This window comes from Notothenia rossii (genome assembly GCF_949606895.1).
Source record: "Notothenia rossii genome assembly, chromosome: 8".
NCBI lineage: Eukaryota > Metazoa > Chordata > Actinopteri > Perciformes > Nototheniidae > Notothenia > Notothenia rossii.
Genome location: NC_136906.1, coordinates 50,799,043 through 50,821,528, shown reverse-complemented (window position 1 = coordinate 50,821,528; position 22,486 = coordinate 50,799,043). Strand labels below are relative to the sequence as shown.

The following is a 22,486-nucleotide window of genomic DNA, read 5'->3' as shown; positions in this document are numbered from 1 at the left end:
GTTATTCCTGTTAGTCGGGGATGTTATTGCATCCTGCACTAATTCCACAACAAGTTTCATACCCTCACGATTTAGCCTATATCTCTTGATCAATTCACAGTCTTCCATTGTCTCCAAAACATTTCGTCTCGCAGCCATTTTCAGACTCTTTGTGAATAGGTCTTACTGAGTTAGGAGTCCTCTCGAGGACTTTTAAGCTCTCCTAAACTTAGGTGCTACTTTTAGGCCTAAAATACTTTGTGAATTGCTCTTAGTGAATACAATTAGGAGTCCTAAATTTAAGACTGACACGCACGCCCATTATGTTTAGGAGTTTCTCCTAAATTCGCCAGTTAGGAGCTACTTTTAGCCCTAAGATCCTTTGTGAATATGGCCCCAGATTTACATTTTACATTCTCTTGCAAATATAAGAAGCAGTTGGTCACTTTATCATTCTGAATAAGAATACTTTATTTATCCTGGGGGAAATTGGGTTTGCTCCATTTGAGAAATAAATAAATAAAAAATAGAATACATGATATTGATATAAACATACAGGAGGATTCTTAAGTAAGAATAAGCAATCAAAAGATCAAATAAATAAATACATTTATATTGATATTTGATACTATATTGAAGTAAAAATGTCCAATAGAAAACACAATAAAATGGGTATGTGACGTAGAAATGGCCACCTTGTACTAGAACAGTGGTTCTCAACTGGTCAGGCCTCGGGACCCACTTTTTACTTGGTCAATACATCGCGACCCAACATTTTGAAGCAATCAAATCTATTCAACAAAAAAACGTGCTGTAATATATATATACGCTTTTCAGCATACAATGTGAAGTACAGTGCATATATCCCTTATTTCCCTTCACAGAACTAAAGTATGCTTTTAAAAAAGGTTTAATGAGATGATGGAATCAAAGCTGAACTATATAAAAAGGCACAAATGCTGAAAACCCAACCCCAGCAGGGGGGTCTAGATTTTTAGAAATAGTAACATAAACTACGCATTCTGTTATTCTCTGAGAAGAAAATAAATAAATCTATTACTACCCGACATATTAATAATATTTTATGCCATTGTTTGTTTTTCACTTAGTTCTGACAGCTTGCTGCTCCACACAGAGAGAATAGTAAAGAGGAGATTTAAATTGTGGATAAGGGTAGATAGCCCCCATTGTTCTGTGACCTGTCAATCATCAAACCGGGGGTCATATTTCATTATGTGTTCATTTTTATTTGAAGTTGTACCCATGGATGTATAAAGAAGAGTTCTACCGCAAAGTTATTCTCCGTGGGGACTTCCGGCAACAATCTTGATTCTGATTGGCCAGAAGACTCGAAGATATTTTATTGACAGAAGTTTTCAAAACCGTTTATGGTCTCCGGTAATTCCAGTCCAACGCCGACTCCATGCACAGCGTTAGAAAATTGGGCCTTCAAAATAAAAGTTTGACTTCCCCCCCCCCCCCCCGCCTCCCCCCCCAAAAAAAGAAAATAATTCCAATTTTTTTTCTTCACTCACACTCGAAACGGGTGGTCGCGACCCACCAGTTAAGAACCGCTGTACTAGAACATATATATTCCAATATTTATAGTGGTGTTTTAGTATTCATAAGGTATTATTGCTGAATTGCACAGGTAAAGAAAGTTTGGCTGCTGACGGTGAGGTTAGTCCTTAAAATCACTTTGATCCCATTTGCTGGATCTGTCCATGGATCTATGAATAATTCCTGATTCTCTGCCTCCTCCTGGCTCGCAGCAGCATTTACAGGACCAGGTGACCTTTACCAAACATAGGCAGCACTAACTCAAAAGGGGTCCATATGTTACTGCTTTGGGTTTTACTGCATTATTTTGTCTGCCTCAAATGTTATCAAAAACATATCTTGGTGTTCAGTTTAGCAGTCAAATGTCAAAGTTTTGGATCTGGCCACCATGATAGAAACGGAGTTCAAAGTTTATCAGGGTGTCCATGGGCTCTTAAAAAGTATTAAAAGTTGATAAATAAATTTAGCGAAATGTAAGGCTATTAAAACGTTTTTAAAAGTATTAAACGGCATTTTCCAAGGTATTACATTTTGTAGCTTGTTTTCAATAAGTATATCAATTGTCCAAAGAGGTTGTATTCTACAGTGTGCCTGAATGTAATCATTGTGTAGGTGTGTAGTGTGATTCTGTGTAGTTTATTTATGGCATCCCGTTGGACGTCATCTGAACAGGACATCGCATGCTCACTGCTTGATAGCGCGCGAAGGTCCGTTTACGCCGGTTGTTAAACAACATCGTTATGGGGGAATGCAAGTCTGCGTCCAAATGGTTGGAAGATAAGGAGGAAGGACAATCAATACTGTATATAGTAAATGTGAGGTAAAGTGTGTCGCCAATGTAACCGGTTAAAACTCAAAGTGGCGATGAGGTCTTAAGATGTATGGAAAGGGTCTTAAAAAAAGGTCTTAAAAGGTATTACATTTGACTTCAGGATTCCTGCATATACCCTGATTATGTATATAGCCAAATATCAGACACGTGTTTGTCTCAGATTATCAAACATAAATTACAGTGCTAAAAGATGTCCAAAAATAATGAAAAGACAAAATGGTGTAAAATACAAATAAAATGAGAGAAAACGCAACAAAAGATCTAATAAAATACCCAAAATGTGGAACCCAGAAGGACAAACAGGGAATCATCTGAAACCAGCTCTAAATCCAGGCTTTATTAAACAGGGATGTCTTCAGTGTTCTCTTAGATGTTTGCACAGTGTCTGCCTCAAACAGGAAGTTGGTCCCAGAGAAAGGGAGTCTGGCAGCTGACAGATCGGACTCCTGATCTGGTTTTGCAGACTCTGGGCAGCACTAACAGACCTGCACTCTGGCAGCGTGCTAATGATGTGCTAAAGGGGCCAACATGAACATTTACGATGCCAGCTGTTAGTGATGATCTCTCTGGTATTTCTCAGGATCTATGCAGCGGTGGAGAAGGTGGAGCAGCTTTGGCAGCAGGCCTTCTCTAAGGCCGGCCTCCAGCTGCAGGTGTTCCAGCTGCGAGAGGATGCTCTACAGGTGGGTCTGACCGGGCTCCTGCTTCCTTATAACATTGATTAGTTGCGTAGCCCTTACATCACGGTGTATTGCTGCCGGGCGCACTCCGCTCTTTAAAAAGTGGATTATTTGACTGCAGGGCAGACTTTCCCCTGAGTTTAACAGTGTTTCCACTTTATACATTTGATGAGCGCCTCCGCTCATAAGTCACATGATCATGATATCTTCTGGAAATGATACCAGTGTCCGGCACACATAGGCCAACACACGGAGCTGAGCAGAGACAGATTTAACATCAGGAAGATACTGCAATAACGAGACAGATAATAAAGTAATGAAGTCTGTTTGGAGAAAAGCTTTCAATATATCAAACTGCTGTTATTTTTGAAATCTTTCTTATGTATAGTCTATCGTAGATGGTCACATAGTTTAGTAATTACTGTGACACTAAATCATTTGTACTGCAATGTGTTTCAATAATGAATTCAAAAGAGTTGGCAAGGAGGTGTGATGGCCCTGGTTACCGAACTTCTCCTTCATTTAAAAGCAGAATGTTGTGTAATACCGATCACCTGATGTGTGTAGGGCTCTGTGTGTTAGCCTGCTGAGGGTTTTGCTCTGAGGACAAAGAGTTGCCGTTAGTGAAACATTTTTAATACATTTGATAAATGATGATGATGGTGTATTAAGAATTTCCCCTCACAGTTAGGACTAGATAAACCGGTAAACGCTACTCATGAAGCAGCTTAAGATGGCTCCTAAGATAAAAAACTGTTAGGAGTAGGAAGGAATTTTAAGACTCAATGTGTCTTAAGCAGAGCACAAGATGTCGGGAAGACATTTCAATGTTAAATCTCGTTGATATGGTGAAATGCTCTAAATACTAAAATGAGCAGCATGCAAACAGTCTACTATCAGTCTGTGAATAGGCTCCTGCTGAAGTAGTCCTGTGTTTCCAAACTATTTGATGGCTACTTGTCAATTATGAATTACATTTCCTCAGTGTTATCTTTACAATTATTTTATAAAATGGCTTTTAATATTTCCGTTTGAGTAAATGAATACCTAATGGCATTAAACACAGTCTCTATTCTTCATCTTTTACCCTTTCCTGTATGAAATTGCACTTTTTGTCATTTGAAAAGAACTAATAGAGCATATCTTTATGATTACACCTTTTGATTTGATGCCCACTATCACTCAGTTATTGCATTTTTTTTAATTGACCATTTACAGCAGTGGATCAAACGGCTCCTCCTGAGAGTTGCTCAGTCTCTCTGAGGACTTTCCCTGAATCCCTCCTAAGCCTGGAGCTTTGCTCAAATATCTCAGGATGTGAGCTCTCTGAGTTCTCCCAGGATGATGTGAGCTCTGTCCCAGGAGCTCGACACTTTAACACAATAATTCAAATCCTGGTACTCTTTGGTACTCCGTTATGATCTTCAACTGTCCTGCATGTTCTTTTTATTGAGTGGGTGATTATTTATACTCTACGCTTTATACATAGTCAAACCAGGCGGACCCAAGTTGACATGAACTGGATCTAACCAGTATGCAAACATGTCTCTGTACCTTTCCTTTAGCAATATAGGATAACTAGTGCTTGTTAAAATGTCTGAACTGAATGCGTTTCCTCCCGCTCGCAGATCACAGAGCAGATCAAAACTCTTCTCCAGGAGAAACTCCAGCCCTACAAAATAGAGATTGCCAAGGAAGCTGCCGAGGCCGTGCTGCTGGTTTCCCGGTTCGAGGCGTCCATTCACAGACCTGCTATGGTATCTTTATATTCTGTGTTCTTCTTCATTCATTTTTGGAACATGTTTTTTGAAATGTGCCCAAATAAATTCCACGTTGTGTTATAGTGCACCCTCTATTAGTCGATTTCGTAGCTCAGATTTTCAAAGTATTTCTCCTGATTAGATATCTAACATCAATCATTCATACTTCATGCTTCAGCAGTTATTCTTGGTCCTTATTTCTAATCAAAGTTAATTTGAAGAACTTTTTACATTAGTATTTTTTTCTTAAAATGTGAACATTACTGTCCCTCAAAGTATTTGAAAAATACAAAAAAAGTCGGACAAGGCTGCGTCTTTGTTTGTTGCACATGTTCACACACCCATGCTCACACATTACTTTGTTTAGGTTCGTTAAGTCCCTCGTCGGTTATATTGTACATAACTATAACACTTCAACTTGTGTGGTCTCCCATCTTTGTTGCAGCCTATGAGCCTGGCTGCAACAACAAGCAAACCCCTCAGGTGTTGCCCTCGAGCAACACGGTTTAGGAAAAGCATATGGAGATGAGCAGAAAAACTGGCCTATTTTCAAATGACTTAACTGGAAAAAAACCTATGATTAAATAGTTTTGGTAAATAGTGTCTGTAAATATCCCCAAACCCCCTTGTCTCCCCCCAGGCTCTGGTCCGTTGTGCTGAAGATGTGATCCACACTGTGGAGGAGGTGCTGCTGATGCTGGACGGGCAGAGCAGGGAGCGCTGGGTTATGGATGTGGAGCGGCTGAAGGACAAGCTCCACTCTGCGGTTCACTTCATCCTGCAGACCCTGAGGGTGGTCTCCGGCTACCACCATCACTACAGCAAGGTGAGCGTTGGGTTTCATAGTAGAGCTGTCATCAGTTCAAACATTTCTATTGAGTCAATCACAATAACAATCTGTGATTCATCACAAGTTTATAATGTATTCTGGAGGGGAGATCAAACTAATACACACAAAGAAATAATATGGGCCTTTGTTGATCCCTGCACAGAAAGTGTTGTAGCAGCAACAGAATAAGACAAACACGGGAGGTAATGTTGCTCGTTTCCATGGTGAAATCGCCATCTTTCCGAAACATATTGAGCAAGATGCAGATAACGGGGGGCTGCCTTCATCAGACAGGAACACTTTGGAAGCTACCTGGACCAGTGTTCTGTAAAAACGCTCTATTGGTATTTGTCTTTTGATTTATGGTGCATCTCAGGTGATGTTAGGGAGTAGTCCAAAAGTAATGTAACTAGTAGTGTGACTACACAATTTCAGCAGCGATTAATTTAGTAAAGTATGCATTACTTTTTTTATAAACTAACTAGAATTGTAGTAACTACCCCAACACTGCGAATAGGTGACAATATGTGGCCCTTTTTACAAAAGAAAAGACTGGCTCTAACAGTCAGTCTGAAAGCAGTACTGTTTTCTGTGCTTTGTGTCCCCCTCCCCGTTACCCCTTGCCTTTCTGAAACATGACCCCTGACCCTGCTCCCCCTCCAGGCCAGCAACTGGTACCGTCTGGTTCTCAGCGAGAACTTCCTGCAGGCTCTGCTGTCAGGAGTTAACAGAGACAGCTGTTCCATGCAGAGGAGGAACTATGGCACCATCCCTGCATGGAGGTACAAGATGTCCACCTTCCTGAAGAAGAACCCCCCTCCAGATGTGGAGGAGCTGGTTCATCTGGCACATCTGTCCCTTGCCATCCCAGATGATGACGTCCAGCAGGCAGGGAAGAAGATGTCTCAGAGGTGAGAGCGCTTTGAGTTTCACATGGAGGTTATGAAGACAAACCTTTGGCATTTTCTGTGCCAGTCCTTCTACTGATGTGTCTCCTACTCATAGTAATGCAACATATTGGTTCATTTGACCTTGACCACATCTTCTTATTTTTTTACCTTTCTTCCTGTTTCAGACATGTCGAAAACCTAGAAAAATCTCTGTGTGAAAGAAAGTATTATATTTGAAGGATAGTGCCTTGTACATTTATGCATATTCATGTAAACACATATAACAGGAGTACAGTTGATGGCTGGGTTTACTAACTTTCATTCAATTTAATGTTTTAAACAAATGTCAATTCGTTCAAGTGCAGTCAGAGAACGCTGTTTTCTGAAAACACTTTGAATGTCTTGTGGCTAAAGAAAGAACACACTAGATGGCTTACATGTGTTAAGGGGCGACCGGCCGAAACAATTCAGAGTCACTTAATAATCCCTTATTCACTTTCTCACAAATAAATAATCCTTTTTAAGGTTTGGCAATGTGATAAAAAAATATCTTCAAAGATTTGACATTCCATACTGGTTTATATTATTTCTGAATGAATAATGTTGTTGGCTTATGTGAAAAAAGCTTCTCATCTCAGAGTCCATTGCTAGCTTGTTTTATTGGTAACCCCACTTGCTTTTATCAGAACATGGAGTTTGCTATGTTGTCATGGAGATGGATCTATTCACAGACTATTTAGCTCTCATCGTAGCGCTTGACCATGTTGTCAGCTAGTTCAATGTTTGAAAGATATGAAAAGGCAAGTTTGCATAAATAAAATCAAAAACATTTAAATCTGCGGCAAATGGACACGAGACACAATTTCATTTATGCTACATCATCATGAACAACCGTAGAAATGGAACATTTGGCTGTTCAGAAACAGTGACACATTTTAACCGTAGTTTATATACTCTCCTATATATGTTTCTGCTCCTGTAGTATATGTCTCTATTTCTGTTGCTGCAGTATTTTGGTCTTCTAAAGAACATTTTAATTCATCCAGAATATTTTAGATTGTGTGTATTATTTGTGATACATGTCTTTTCTATGGTTATGTTTTACATGCTTTTATATTAGCTGTTTTATTGTTTTTATGTTATACTATACTATTTATTTCACCTTTTAAATATTTTAATGCCTGAGCACACTGCTGCTTTTAACAAAAATAAGTTCCCAATTTGGGTTCAATCAAATATCTATCCAAGCAGTACAACTTTTTAAATGTATTTTTCACTGTTATTTTTTACCACAATTCTTCATGTGTTCTCCATCAGGTGCATGACCCTAAGGAAGCTCCTCATGTCCTCTGGCCTCGTGGCTGTGAGGCCGCTGCAGCGGGCCCTACAGTGGCAGTACGAGCTGTTGCGGAACAGCCAATTTGCCCCCCCCCCTGATGATGGTGCTTCAAATAGAACAGCTAAAGAAGGTCAGGACCTAACTAATGGTGTAAAGGAACAGAAAGCAGCCCATCTTCCCCAGACTGTCTCTGCTTCAGCTGAGGGCAAACCCCCCTCCCTCAGTTCCTTCGACTCAGGCTTCGATGGAGCTGGGGGAGGCCAGTTGGAGGCCTGGGGGGGGAGGGAAGGAGTGGAGAGTCTGTGCACATCAGCTGGGATTAGGGACTCTGTGAGGCCCGCCTCGAGTCAGCCTCAAATCCACGAGGAGAACATCTCCAGTGTTTCTAATACTGAAGACCTCAGAGAGCAGTTTGGCTCCTTGGGGAACTCATCCAGGGCGAGCATCCACATCATCCCTAAAGTCACCGTGGATTCCCTCAACCTGGAGATAAAAGTGAAGCGCTCAGCCGCCCTACCCACTAACCCCTGGCTCAGCTTGCCGGTGGACAATCTGGAGAACTCGTACACGGTTACCATCACGCAGAACCCGACGCCGCACAAGGGAGACCTTCAGTTGGATGGCTCCGACCCCTGCAGGTGCCGGGACCAGCCCACACAGACGGACGTGTTGAGCCGCACACAGCCCACAGACTGGGTCCTGCACTCTCAGAGCAGCTTAGAGGACCCTGAACTGAGTCCCATTCGCAAAGTCCTCTCCAGCACCATCACAGAGGCCCTAGAGCGCTCCATCCTCACCACAGAGGGGGGGCCCACTCTCCTCTGGGACTCCTATGACCTCCATGAGCAGGTTCAGGATGCTGTGGATGGGTAAAAACAATTGTTTAAATATATATTGTTAAACGTAATAAACACAACGTTTGTATACTTTAACTGCTTTATTGAGATCGCACATAATCGACCGGCATCCTCCACGACTTCCACACACTGAACCAAACTGTGCAGGCACCACGCGGGTCAGAGGGGAAACTCCTCCCCGCAAAGCCCACATGGGATAAACATGTTAACAACTCTTAGAAGAAATTGAGTCAACATTTGAAGTTAGGATTCCACTCCTCATTTGAGTGACTTGCTAATGGGGGCAGTTGGATTTTTACAGTTTTTCTTTAACTGCATTATTTCCATCTGTGATGTTGAATCCAAAATGCTTCCACACTTGGATAATTTGGCTTCTATAATAATATAATTTCATATTATTCTATGATAATTAAGCTACTTTACTGAAGGGTGCATCAGCGCACCAAACCACGCCAAGCTTTCCCTTCTAGCATGGTACTTTACAGTAGGACTGTATGCTGAAAATATCAAATTGGACTCAGTTCTCACTTTCTGCTGCTACTAAACATTGAATACTTTCCAACGTTCCTTTATTGAAGAAATTGAAGGCACCACAAAAGGCATTGCTAAAAAGAGGTTACTTTTTAAAGTACTGTTTTTCTACTTGCTATAAACGTCCTGCTTTTCTTATTTTCAGTGTGATGGATATCTCTCTGAATGACTGGGAGGTGAAGGAGCAGGAGGGTCTGAGGGAAGTGGAGCAGATCCTGGTCAGGGCGGATGAAATGCTGGAGGTAAGAGAGGCACCATTCGTGGCATTAAGGGCTGCACATTAGATGTCCATCACAGGTTAAAACAGCCCGATTGATTTCTTAGTGGATGTGACGGACAGTGAAATGAAGATGTTCCTCCACAGAAAGAGGAGAACGTCCTAGCTCAGGAGGCGGTGCTGGAGGCCCTGCTGAGGGGCGAGGACAGGGACCAGTGGCCCCTGTGGGACAGCGAGTCCCAGCTCAGTGCGGTAGGTTACACTTCAGTCCCCTTCACAAGGTTATCTCCCACTGAATATACCGGTTTTTACTCACGGTGCACTTAGTGACTGTTTGTGAACTTACTTTAAGACTCATCATGAGTCGTCATTGTTGACTAAGGTAGAGGTAGAGTGCTCTGACGGATGGAAACCAACAAGAAGCCTATTGTATTACTTAGTTTCAGGTGTACATTGCGCCCGAGGTGAAAAAAGTAATCGGATCTTGAACTTGGGTAGAAGTGTTGTGTAGAAATACACTGTTACAAGTAGTAGTCCTCCATTCAAAATGTTACTCAAGGAAAAGTACAAAAGTATTGGCATCAAAATATACTTAAATTAGCAAAAGTACTCTTATACAGTGGGGGATAGATTGAGGGTTTTTCTGGACACAAGTCTACCTTTATTGAAGTGCAGACTATACAGCCAGTGTAAACCTGGAGTGCTTGTTCATTATGCTCCATCTGCTTCCTCTCATTTCTAAAGATGTCCTCCAGTGAGCTGGCAGAGGCTGGTGTTCTGGGCCTCCAGGATGACCTGGACCCTGCAGAGTCCGACCAACTCAGTAAGCCCACATCAGCTGGGTCTGCGGGTGGAGCTCAGGATTCTGAAGATGAGGGGCTCCACACTGATTCAGCAGTTTTTCACAGCAGGCCGGACCTGCTGACGGAGTTAAGGAAAGTCAACATCCTGGATGAGCTGATCATGGAGGAGAACATGAAGATCCACAAGCTGCGGAGCTGCATAGAAAGCCCAGAAGAGTCTTTGAGCAAACCTTCAATCACAAACGAGACGAACAAAGAGAGGGAGGCTTTCAGGGTACAACTGGAGAAGGAGAAAAGGGAGGTGGAGAAGCTAGAGAAGAGCTTGGACAACGAGCAGAGGGTGAAGAAGCACAAGGACGGCGCTAAAAAGGTTGTAAAATGTTCTATTATGGAGAAGGCTAGAAGTGAGGCCAAGGAGGACAAAGCACTCTGTGATGAGCTCTTATCAGGAGGTTGTAACGGATCACTGAGAACTCATCCTACAGCTTCAGTCCACACTGATCCCCAGGGTCAGGATTCCTGTGAGGCTGAACATATTCTGTTAGACCCCGATGCTGCCAAAGAGGCTACCCCACAACACCTGGTTCAACTTCCTGATTCGGAATGTCAAGAGGATAGCCCTGAAGCTGAGCCGTCAGTATTTAATAGACATACTTTAAATAATACCTCTGATTTAAAGGTACCTCATGAAGAGTTGTGTATCCAACCTCAGGGATGTATCTCCGATAACGAACCAGACGGATCAAGTGAAAAGGCTTCTCCAGCCTCTGAAATAAAGCTAGATTATGGATCATTTGACCAAGGAGGAAAACGCTCCCATCCTCCCATGCCTAAGCCAAGGAAAGCTTCCCTTCCCAGCCTCCAACATGAACCCCCCCACTCCTCAGAGCTGCAGAATCCAGAGCTGCCCTCTGTTGATCAAGATCCTGGTCCTGTGCAACGTGATGTGCAAGATGAACCACATGATGCACTGCCAGAGAATGTGACTGCAGCTGTCCTTCACAGCTTTGTTCTCAATCCAAATGTGAAGGAGCACACTAACAACAACAATAACAACCATGCACTCACTGAGGAATGCAACATTTCTTCTGACACTGAAGATGAAGGGAGTGCATCAGTGGGAGCTGCATGTTTGCTCCAGACAGGTTTGCAGCTAGCAGAGGAGGTGCAGGCTCTATCTCCTGCAGCGGCGCCCTCGGCCCCCCAGCTGCCCCCTGCCCTGCCTCCGGAGGTTGAACCTGGAGGGAGAGCGGACTTCCTGGATGCTGTTCAGAGCTCTGAAGCCATGAGGGGACCAGGCTCAGGGATTCAAGCCCAGCTCAACATCACCATGACACAGGTACATGTTCTACTGTAACACACAGTTAAAGCTGTGTTCTTATTTCCATAACTTTTTATATTAAAGAGGCCCTATTGTGCTTTTTAGGGTTTTCCCTTTCCTGTAGTATGTTTATAGATTTTGTTCATGCAAATAGTTTAGTCGACCACTTGATTGACCACTTGCCTGAAATGCCTCCATTGGAATCCTTTGTTTACTTCTGTAACATAGTGACATCAATATGTGAAATCCGCGCTTCTAATGGCTAGCATCCCAACCCATTGTCGGTGACAGGCGAAGCAGGCGGGACATCTATAAGCAGTTGACCAGTCACAACAGAGCTAGCCAGCTCACCAATCAGAGCAGACTGGGCTCTGGTTTCAGACAGAGGGTGAAAAGAGGTGCTGCAGCACAGGCAGTATGAGAACAAGAAAGAGCTTTTTGAAGATTAAATCATGGAGACATGTCACAGTAGAGACACTAAATACTGATATTAACCTGAACATGAGAAGATCCCTCAAATAGACTGTTTACATGCATCTTGTATTTACATTTTTACACAAACATCAGTTAAACAGAAACGTTTGTATACTGTTTGACATTTGAATGTGGGCGATGAATATGCGGTGAGTTGCCCAGCGCTGGTGAGAATCCCCAGCATCATCTTTCATTAGATTGAAGTGTATTACTTTTTTCTTTTTGTGATTACAGATGACATATTTTAAGACCCCCGTAGTTCTGGATACGGGCTCTGGTTTGATGAAAGCAGGATTTGCAGATCAGGACCTCCCAAACATTATATTCCCAACAATCATTGGGCTGCCAAAATACGAGGTAAGGGCATACACTTGTGTATAACTCTATTTTCTCTACAAAAAAGCATTATAACCCCCTACCTCACAGACCTGCTGCACCACCACACCCCTTTCCGCTGCCTCCGCTCATCAGAAGCCAACCTCCTATCCATCCCCACCCGCACCAATCACCGGACCTGGGGGGACAGAGCCTTCTCCGTCGCTGCCCCCTCCCTCTGGAACTCACTCCCACAACCCATCAGAGACTGCACCGACCTCACCACCTTCAAAAAACTCACAAAAACTCACCTCTTAATCTGGCTTTTAATGTGTGATTGTTTTTGTATTATTTGACTTTAACTTTAACTATATATTTATTTGTTGTTCCTTTCTTCTCTTTTCTTTTCTCTTCACTATTATCTGTAAAGCGTCTTTGAGCACCTGTAAAAGCGCTAACAAATTAAATTAAAAATATTATTATTATTATTATTATTATAACGTGGCTTTGATTTTAGCTCGCCTCTAATCAGAAGTTTTGTCTTTGTAGGAAATAATGAACGGTAACCTTGAGAGGGAGACCTACATTGGACACGAGGCTCAGCACATGAGAGGGGTCCTGGCTCTGAGGCATCCCATAAAGAACGGGATCATTCGCAACTGGGACGACATGGAAAACGTAAGTGGGACTGGATATGCCTGATACAGTAGGTAAAGTATGATGTCACTGGGAGTATATCTCTATGAAATGGATGAGTTATTTTCAAGAGGGGCAAGCTTTAAAACCCGGCACTGTGTTTATATAAATAGTATGAGTGGATCAGTTCCACAACTTTTCCACTTAATTCAAGTCACATTTTCCCCCGTCATAACTCATAAACACTTTCACTAATCTATTACTATATAACAAATGATTATATTATATATTATTCTTCATTAAATGTGGAGGCTTGGAAGAACAAGTTTTTTTGACTTGAATTTGACTAGATGAGTGTTGGTGCCGCATAACTAAGCGCTATCCATTTTAGAATGTTGTTTTATGTTGTAAATATATCAGCCGCAGATATTAATCGGCCCATATTTGTACTAAATTGCTTCTTAATTTCTCTGTTAATCCCCACCTCCCAAAAGCAGATGACGCATCAATTCTGAAATGAAACGTTATCAATTCTCATTTTTCTGCTTCTTCCTTTTAAAAAAAAAATCTGTTCTTACAACAACACAGCTGGACAGAAACCCACTGCTGTCCAACTCTTGTTTTTCCCCCGGTCACACCTTGTGTTCTGACATTTAGTAGTACAGTGATCACATTGCTCAGCTAGAAGAAAGGTAAACCTTTTAGTAGGTAACCATGGAGAGGAGCGCTTTGACTTCTTTGACCCCCTTTTCTTGTTTCAGATTTGGCATCACACGTTCCAGCAGCTGGGTGTGGACCCGAATGATCACCCTGTCCTGCTTACGGAGGCGGCCATGAACCCCCTGGGGAACCGGCAGCGCATGGTGGAGATCATGTTCGAGTGCTTCAATGTTCCCTTCACATACGTGGCCATGCAGGCCGTTCTGGCCCTTTACGCAGCGGGGAGATCCACCGGTACGTAGGCCAACTCTCCAATCTAGCTTTATTTATGTAGCACTTTAAAACCTCCAGACCAAAGTGCTGTACAGAGAGATACAGAAAATATAAAATCACACAACTCAGCTCACAAAACATAAAAATAAGTATAAAATCACATAAAAGGTACAGACACAAAACCAACCAGAATAAACGTAACAATTATAAAAAAAAAAAAAGAAGCCATATAGTAAAAACAATAGATCACTGAAAGCAAATAAAACTTGGTTTCAAATGCTAAGGAGAAGAGGTGGGTTTTTAGACGGAATTTAAAAACAGACAGTGTGGGAGCCTGTCTGATTAGCAAGGGTAGGTCGTTCCACAGTTTAGGGGCGGCAGCAGAGAAAGCACGGTCCCCTCTGAGCTTAGACTTTGTTTTTGGCACCCTCAAGAGCAACTGATCAGCTGACCTGAGAGTGCGAGTTGGCGTGTAGCTGTGTACAGCTCAGAGAGGTAGGGCGGGGCCAGGCCATTGAGGGCTTTAAAAGTAAATAAAAGAGTTTTTTAAAATGAATCCCTCGAATGAACGGGCAGCCAGTGGAGTGAAGCTAAAATGGGGGGAAATGTGCTCTTGTTTGCGTGTGCCAGTTAACAGCCGTGCTGCTGCGTTTCGCACCATCTGAAGGCGAGCAAGGGAGGACGCACTTATCCCCATATATAGTGCATTACAGTAATCCAAGCGGGAGGTGACGAAGGCATGGATTACCGTTTCAAAAAGGTCACTACTTATAAAAGGCTTTATTTTGGCTAGCTGCCTGAGGTGGAAGAAGCTGTTGTTAACGACTGCCTGGATCTGGCTGTCCAGCTTAAGTTCAGGGTCCATCTTTATCTCAAGATTTGTTATGGTAGGCCTGGTGGAGTGGCCCAAGGATTCTAGGTCTATAGGAGTGGTCCGAGGGGCACCAAAAACCATCACTTCGGTTTTGTCATCGTTTAATTTAAAAAGTTGCATGCCATCCAGAATGTAATGTCTTCAAAGCAGTTTAACAGTGGTTTAATTGAGTGCAAGTCCTTCTTTTTAAGTGGCACATTTATTTGGCAATCGTCTGCATAGCAATGAAAAGCGATGCCGTGCTTCTTGAGAATGGACCAGAGAGGGAGCAAATAGAGGGAAAATAACAGGGGGCCTAACACTGAGCCCTGTGGAACCCAACAAAGGAGAGGAACAGACGAGGACTCAGAGTCCCCAAGGCTGACGCAGAAAGTCCTACCAGTCAGATACGACCCAAACCATTCGAGGGCTTTGCCCCCAATGCCCACCCACTGCTCCAAACGAGCTATCAGGATCTCATGGTCCACTGGAAGACCTTGAGTACATTGTACTCTTCCAGAAAAGCGAGAAGTTGACGGTAAACAATCTACTCTAGGATTTTCTACATAAAAGGAAATTTGGAAATGGGCCTAAAGTTTGCAAGAACTGTGGGATCCAGACTAGGTTTCTTAATAACTGGTTGAACAACTGCATTTTTTTTATTTATTTTTTTATTTTGATATACTTTATTAATCCCCGTGGGGAAATTGTTTCTCTGCATTTGACCCATCCTAGTGTTAGGAGCAGTGTGCTGCCATTTTGAACGGCGCCCGGGGAGCAGTGTGGGAACGGTGCCTTGCTCAGGGACACCTCGGTAGCACTTTGTCTTGCCGGGACTTGAACTGGTGACCTTCCAGTTGCCATGCCAAGTCCCTATCGACTTCGCCACCACCGCCACACCGCTCCATGTTTCCAATTTTCCCGAACAACCCCTGTGAGCAGACTGCTGTTAAAAACCTCAAGAACAAATGGTCCTAAATTGGGGAATACCTCTTAAAAAAACCGAGGAGGGACAGGGTCGATTGGAGAACCAGAGGGCTTTATCTTGGAGACAATCTCCTGCATAGAGGACAGTCATAGGCTCCAAACGGTCGAAAACAGCAAAGCAGGGGGCAGAGACAGAGGTGTCGTTTGATGGAGCAGTGATTTGAGTCCTAGTTGAAGTGACCTTATTAATAAAAAATTGAAGAAAATGTTCACAGACTGCAGCGGAGTTCTCCACACAGGTAGTCTGAGGGGCATTAAGGACTGAATCTATTGTCCGAAATAGTACACAAGGTTTGTGACAGTTTAAAGAATGATGTCGGACATTTTGTCTTTTTGGCTCTTTTACAGTTTTCTGATAGACGCCAACACTGCCTCAGCATTTGAAAAGAGACTTGTAGTTTGTCCTTATTCCATCTTCTCTAAGCTCTACGGCATTCACGTCGGGCAGCCCGAGTCGTGGCATTTAGCCAAGGCTCAGATTTAGTTTTGGGTTGCCTTGTTTTTAATGGAGCCACAGTGTCCATGGCAGCTTTACATGTGGAGTGAAACCATAAGCTAAGCTACTCTGTAGTGTTAGACATAGGCTCATGAATAACACAGTTTTTTATGATATATATATATATATATATATATATATATATATATATATATATATATACAACTCTGTTAGTGTACTTGTGCTTTATGGTGGCTACAAACACCACTTTAAGAAGCCATACAGTCTTCATAAGGACTTGAACTTGCATCTTCATGCTAAACTTCTTTCTTAAAGCCATTTTTGATGTTATTGGATCAAAAAATGTGATCCAAATCATTGCTCTTTTATTTGTATTTAAAGGTGTGGTGTTTGACTCTGGAGACGGGGTGAGCCACAGCGTGCCGGTGTTTGAGGGATACTGTCTGCCTCATGCAGTGCAGCGCTTCCCTCTGGCTGGTGTAGATGTTACAATGCATCTGAAAAAGGTATTCCTCTCCTTTCTTTTGATTGTGTTTCACAGTTTATTGGCAGTAATGTGAATGGATAACACTTCCGATTGGCTTTGGGGTTTTGTGAAAAATGTTGTACAAAGAGGAATTATTTACGTGAATATTTAGCCAATGTTGCACAGGGTGCTTCGAGCGTCAGGGGACGTTCATTAGATTATTGGATCGTGCTTCATTAAGTAAATATTGCAATGATAACAACAACCATCTAATTTGGACACATAGCACAATAACTGTAGTCAAAAACAGCCTTTGCCTACTTTAAAACATGGAAGCTTATCAAAACAATATTTGATTATGTTATTCATCCAACCCTGTTAATAGGACTGAATGCCAGTTTGTAATTTCATTTGATTCATTAAGACAAGAAGGGCCGCTTCAAATGTTTTTAAAGTTTTTAATCCATCATTTATGTAGCTTTTAAATCATCCAAAATACTCTTCTGATTGATATCATAACTCTGCTGCTCACCGCTGTTCTCGGCTATACCCCACTGGGATACCTGTTCAAGTAGATAAACCAATGATCTGTTTGTGACCCATATACAAAGTCATAATGGAACATCTCTTACATGACACTTATCTCAAAGTATACAAATAAATGTTAGTCAAACTGCTGACTATTTATTTTTGTAATGGTTTTTTTGTTTGTATATTCAACATAAAACCTCTTACTTAGAAAAGATGTAGAGAGCTAAAGTATAAAGACATAAATAAAAGAATACATTTGTTTGCCTTAGACATTTCCCACTCTGTGATAAATCTTCCATTTAAGTTGGTAAGTAATTGTTTACATTATATAGACCTCTCTTATATATCCATTCACTGCTCTCATATATCTATAATTATCAATCACACATTTATATTTCCAAGGTATACAATTGTGCATTCCTTGGGTATTGAACAAGCCAGAATGTCTCCAACAGTAGCATACACATTTACCCAAAAGGTACTTAGTTTAAATTGACTAGTGATTTGTGGCTGTCCACATCACAGAGCAGCGTGTTCCAGTCCCTGTGTGGTGTGATTGAAACTGTAGGTAACTGCCTCTTCCATCTCCTGACTGATGTTCTGTGTGCCTGTGCTTCAGCTGCTGCAGGAACAAGGGGTCAGCATGCGCACCTCAGCGGAGATGGAGATAGTGAGGGAGATGAAGGAGAAGTGCTGCTGTGTGGCTCTCAACTATGAAGCTGAGCTGAGTCAGGGGGGGCCGTCCAGCGGAGAGATGCATTACAACATGCCGGATGGACAGATCGTCACCCTCAGCTCGGAGAGGTTCAGGTAACCGTCTGCACATCAAGGACACTCAATGTACTCTAGAAGGCTGGAAAGTCATTTCATTCAGCATTGGAGGACAGCATTGGCTCTGTGAAACATACTAAACAAAAAGAGATCTATCATTAGCATGGTACCTCTGCCAACTGAGAGTGTGTTTATAGGAACATCTATTTTATTATTTGTGTTTGTCAAGCAAGTGCTGACCAGTTCCTCTGAGGTATAAAGCTTACTTGAAAGCAAAGGTGGGAGAAGTCCTCAGATCTTGTACTTCAGTAGAAGTACCAGAGTGTAGGGTTACCCTGTTACAAGTAAAAGTATTAGCATCTAAATATACTTAAAGTACTAAAGGTCAAAGTACTCGCAATGCAGATTTCAGAATAATATATATGATATGTTTTTATAATGATTGATCACGAAAGTCTTCTCAAAGCTGGTAAAGGTGCAGCTAGTTTGAATGACTTTGTATACTGCAAGGTAGCTTGTGGATTTACTCCAGGTGGAACTAAAGTCTGATTTAACACTTGATTATATTTCACATCATTCATCCACATCTGTAAAGTAACTAAAGGGATTAAATACATGTAGTGGAGTAAAAGTACACCATTTACCTCTAAATTGTAGTAGAGTAGAAGTACATAGTACCCAATAATTGAAATACTCAAGTAAAGTGCACGTACTTCATCATTTTGACTTAAGCACAGTACTTGAGTACATGTACTTAGTTACCTTACACCACTGCTTGAAAGTGCAAAGCATATTGAAAGACTTTCAATCTTCATGTAATTTTTACTATTCAGTACTTTGATGTTTGACACAAAACATAACATGTAACACGAACATTCAGCTAGTGTCTAATGCGAAATAGCACGTGGGGGACTCGGCTTGGAAATTTGAGAGTCTGCGGTTCAAGTGAACTTGCCTCCCAGGCATTGCTGACGTTTGTCATGATTCTAACATGGGTCAGGACAGGAATCACCAGTTTAAGGATAAATCTGACTTAATCTGTACAATCATAATGTCAAAGCTCACTTCAGAGGGCAGATGTCTCTTCTAACAGTCTACTCAAATAGCTTCATAACTTCCCCTGTTCCTCAAGGGCCCCTGAGATTCTCTTCAAACCTGAGCTGATTGGACAGGACCATTATGGGATGCATGAGAGCGTTTACAAGTCAATCCTCAGCTCAGACATTGACCTGCGGCGCAGCTTCCTGGGAAACATCGTCCTGTCAGGTAACGGAGGGTTGTTGTTAAGCTGTTGCACTGACTGCTGCCATGCTTTAATCCTGAGGAGGGGTTTAATATGAAGACAGATCAGAGCGAGGTATGATGAGCCTAAAGCCAGAGTTTTCTATAGTACCTAAGTGGCTCTCTTTTAACCTGGCTAGATTGCCATGGTTACTTAGGCTGCAGACACTGTTTATGTTCAGAGTTTAAGCTTGAAATCAGCAGATACCGCTGTTCACTAACAAGTTATTTTAAAGACTGTGTCTTTGTAGTCAATCTGAGAGGTAAATATTCTAAACTGAGGAATAAGTTGTATATGTAATTTTGAGGAGCACTAACGGTACATTTATGCCACATTTATTTATCTTGAATAAATGTGACAATCTATCAGTGATGCATAACAACAGAACAAGAAATGACTCTTCAGTATGAAGTTTATTTGCAGATGGAATGCGGAAAAATGTCTTAAAAGCGTGATTTCAACACTTAGGAATATGATTTTATGGCTCATCCGTATTTGCTTTTTAAGAGTTGCTGAATGCAGTGGTCAAATTAGAAAGAATCAGGAGGCACAAATTGCATTGAGTGGTCAATTAAACTATTCATGAAATTACAGTAAAAGTACTTTTCTTCCAATATTCCTCTTATTTGGTGATTTATTTTATTTGGTTGTATCCTTATAAGGTGGAAATGGGCGGAAATTGAACCCCCCCATTCCAGTTAACGTGATGCTCTTTTCTGATTTATTTCTCTTGCTCAAACCGGTATATTTGAACAAGACCACTTACTGTTGCAGTAATATTTACAGGAGATGGACAAAATGTGGATTTGCGTTATAAGAAACATGTGTTCTAAAAAACCGCTGAGTCATGTTACATGATCTTCCACCCGAGTCAACTTTTGGTTAGAACATATTTCTGTATCTGGTAAGGAAGTGTAGATCCATGGAGGAAGATGTGATTTACAGTATGGACGTGTTATGCCTGTCACTTGATCTCAGTCTGTTCTAATCAGCAGATGTTAGTGCTACTGCTGCAGGTACAGTGTGCTGTCTAAAGTTAACCTTTTCTATTTGAGTGCAGTGTATTGCCACCAATGTTTCTTGTTTTTCTCAAATGTTGTCTGAATGGATTTTAAAAACTTGCGCAGTAGTGTTGATGCTTTGATTCAGTTCTGTTAATGTCCCACTCTTTACTGAATGCCTTCTCTCGCTGCAGGCGGAAACACTCTGCTGCCCGGCCTTCCTGAGCGGCTCCAGGCTGAAATCAAAGGACTGGTTCCCACGGACACGGGGGAGAGCGTTCACGTCACCAGCCCCAAGGACAGAGACTTCTCAGTGTGGAGCGGGGGGGCAGTGCTGGCCAACCTGCCCACCTTCAGCTCCGCGTGGATCAGCCAGGAGGAATACGAGGAGCACGGCCCGCAGATCGTCTTCAGGAAGTGCTTCTGAGACGGCCTGAGGAACGTTAAGTGCAATATCACACAGCTCTAATGCAGTGTCATGGATAGTATGAGCCATTCATTATAAGCCCTTTTTTTAATATTTGTCTTTTTATGTATTAAGTTTACCCTCTCTTCATTAGTGTGGATCTTCATTTGTGAACATTTAAGAGAAACAAGGGTTTCTCTTGACCTGCTGCTTTTTTGACGGCTTTTCTACTTTGATCCACAAAACCTGGGAGGGAGGAAACTGGAGTTTGTGTCATACAATTCCTGTCAGTCCATGTTATTGTCCCTCAATACATTTGACCTATGTCTAAAGTTTCCTATTTGGGAATATATATATATGTCTCAATAATTTAAGCACAAGTTTATTGATGTTTTTTGGACTAGAATTGAAGCTGGCCTTTAATCGATGTCTGCCAACTTTGTTTCCAGGATAAGCATATGAGGGACATGAGGAGAACTAAATATGCTGACTCCAAAAATATGTATTAATCTAATATCAAATTATGGTGTATTTATTCAACAATTTTTTATTAATTTGCTACAACAAACTGTCTTTATGTGTGTTAGACATGGTGATGGTTGCATTCATTTGGAAACCGGGGCCAGTGCAGCTGTGTCATGTTCACAATGACACAGCTGCACTGACATTCAATCATTTTTACAATGAGTTTTAGGGCCAATGTTAGGACAAATATGTTCTCATAATACCATGACTTAGTGCTCATGATACCATGACTTAGTGCTCATGATACATGACTTAGTGCTCATGATAAATGACTTAGTGCTCATGATACCATGACTTAGTGCTCATGATGTTGCTCTTTTTCCCAGATTTTTTTAAGTTTTTTTTCCTGTGTTTATATCCTGATGTTTTTCAAAGTATTTTTCATGATTGAACATTTTGGGATGTAATGGTTTATTCTCAATTTCTTACATGTTTTTTTCCCCTAGCAGTGGCCCTAGTAATTCCAAATCAAAGCAAAAACATATTTGAACAAAACCACTTACTATTGCAGTAATATTTACAGGAGGGATGAAATGTGGATTTGTGTTATAAGAAGCATGTGTTCTAGAAAACTGCTGAGTCCTGTGTTACTCAGATGTTTCATGACCCTGCACTTAAGTCAACTTTTGGTTAGAACATATGTATGTATCTGGTAAGGAAGTGCAGATCCATGGAGGAACATGTGATGTACAGTATGGACGTGTTGTGCTTGTCACTTGATCTCAGTCTGTTGAATCAGCAGATGTTAATGCTACTGCTGCAGGTACAGTGTGGTGTCTAAAGTGTTCTATTTGAGTGCAGTGTATTGCCACTCATTTGTTTGTTTTTTCTCAAATGTTATCTGAGATGAAAACCGTGTTTGTGTGGATTTTTTAAAACTTGTACAGTAGTGTCGATATCAGTGAAGTGTGCCAACAGTGCCAAAACGTGTACGTTTTTATTTTTCACCATGGATCCTTAAAGCCCTCTGCCGAACCTGTGTATATTTATACTCTTATGTTCTTTTTTGACTGTTTATCATTTGCATGTAGTTGCATGTTGTTTATTTGAACCTTTTGTGCATGTATTCTTGTCTTTATGTTTTAAGATGTGTTGTCTCTCCAAGCACAGGGTAATCATGTGAACAAAACCATAGTATTTATGTCTAGTCTGTTTTTGTTTTTTTAACAATAAATATTTTAATCCTTATTCTTTTGTGCTGTCCCTTTTTTGTTCTGCAGACAGCCTCTTTGTTACATCTGGGGTTAAAAC

The 22,486-nt window shown here is 41.5% G+C and overlaps 1 protein-coding gene across 1 annotated transcript in view; it reads left to right on the top strand.

Annotated features, from left to right (window-relative positions):
- Positions 1 to 22,423, top strand: part of LOC307016375 (uncharacterized protein) — a 31,319-nt gene extending 8,896 nt beyond the window's left edge. Inside the window, exons 9-23 of the mRNA XM_079645463.1 lie at positions 2,952 to 3,054; positions 4,680 to 4,808; positions 5,452 to 5,637; positions 6,304 to 6,551; positions 7,848 to 8,738; positions 9,403 to 9,499; positions 9,622 to 9,726; positions 10,219 to 11,616; positions 12,307 to 12,429; positions 12,937 to 13,065; positions 13,785 to 13,977; positions 16,635 to 16,759; positions 17,870 to 18,060; positions 19,154 to 19,287; positions 20,499 to 22,423. Coding sequence (XP_079501589.1) covers positions 2,952 to 3,054; positions 4,680 to 4,808; positions 5,452 to 5,637; positions 6,304 to 6,551; positions 7,848 to 8,738; positions 9,403 to 9,499; positions 9,622 to 9,726; positions 10,219 to 11,616; positions 12,307 to 12,429; positions 12,937 to 13,065; positions 13,785 to 13,977; positions 16,635 to 16,759; positions 17,870 to 18,060; positions 19,154 to 19,287; positions 20,499 to 20,731 — 4,285 coding nt within the window. The 3' untranslated portion in view covers positions 20,732 to 22,423. The remainder of the gene's footprint in view (positions 1 to 2,951; positions 3,055 to 4,679; positions 4,809 to 5,451; positions 5,638 to 6,303; positions 6,552 to 7,847; positions 8,739 to 9,402; positions 9,500 to 9,621; positions 9,727 to 10,218; positions 11,617 to 12,306; positions 12,430 to 12,936; positions 13,066 to 13,784; positions 13,978 to 16,634; positions 16,760 to 17,869; positions 18,061 to 19,153; positions 19,288 to 20,498) is intronic.
- The last annotated feature ends 63 nt before the right edge of the window (positions 22,424 to 22,486 follow it).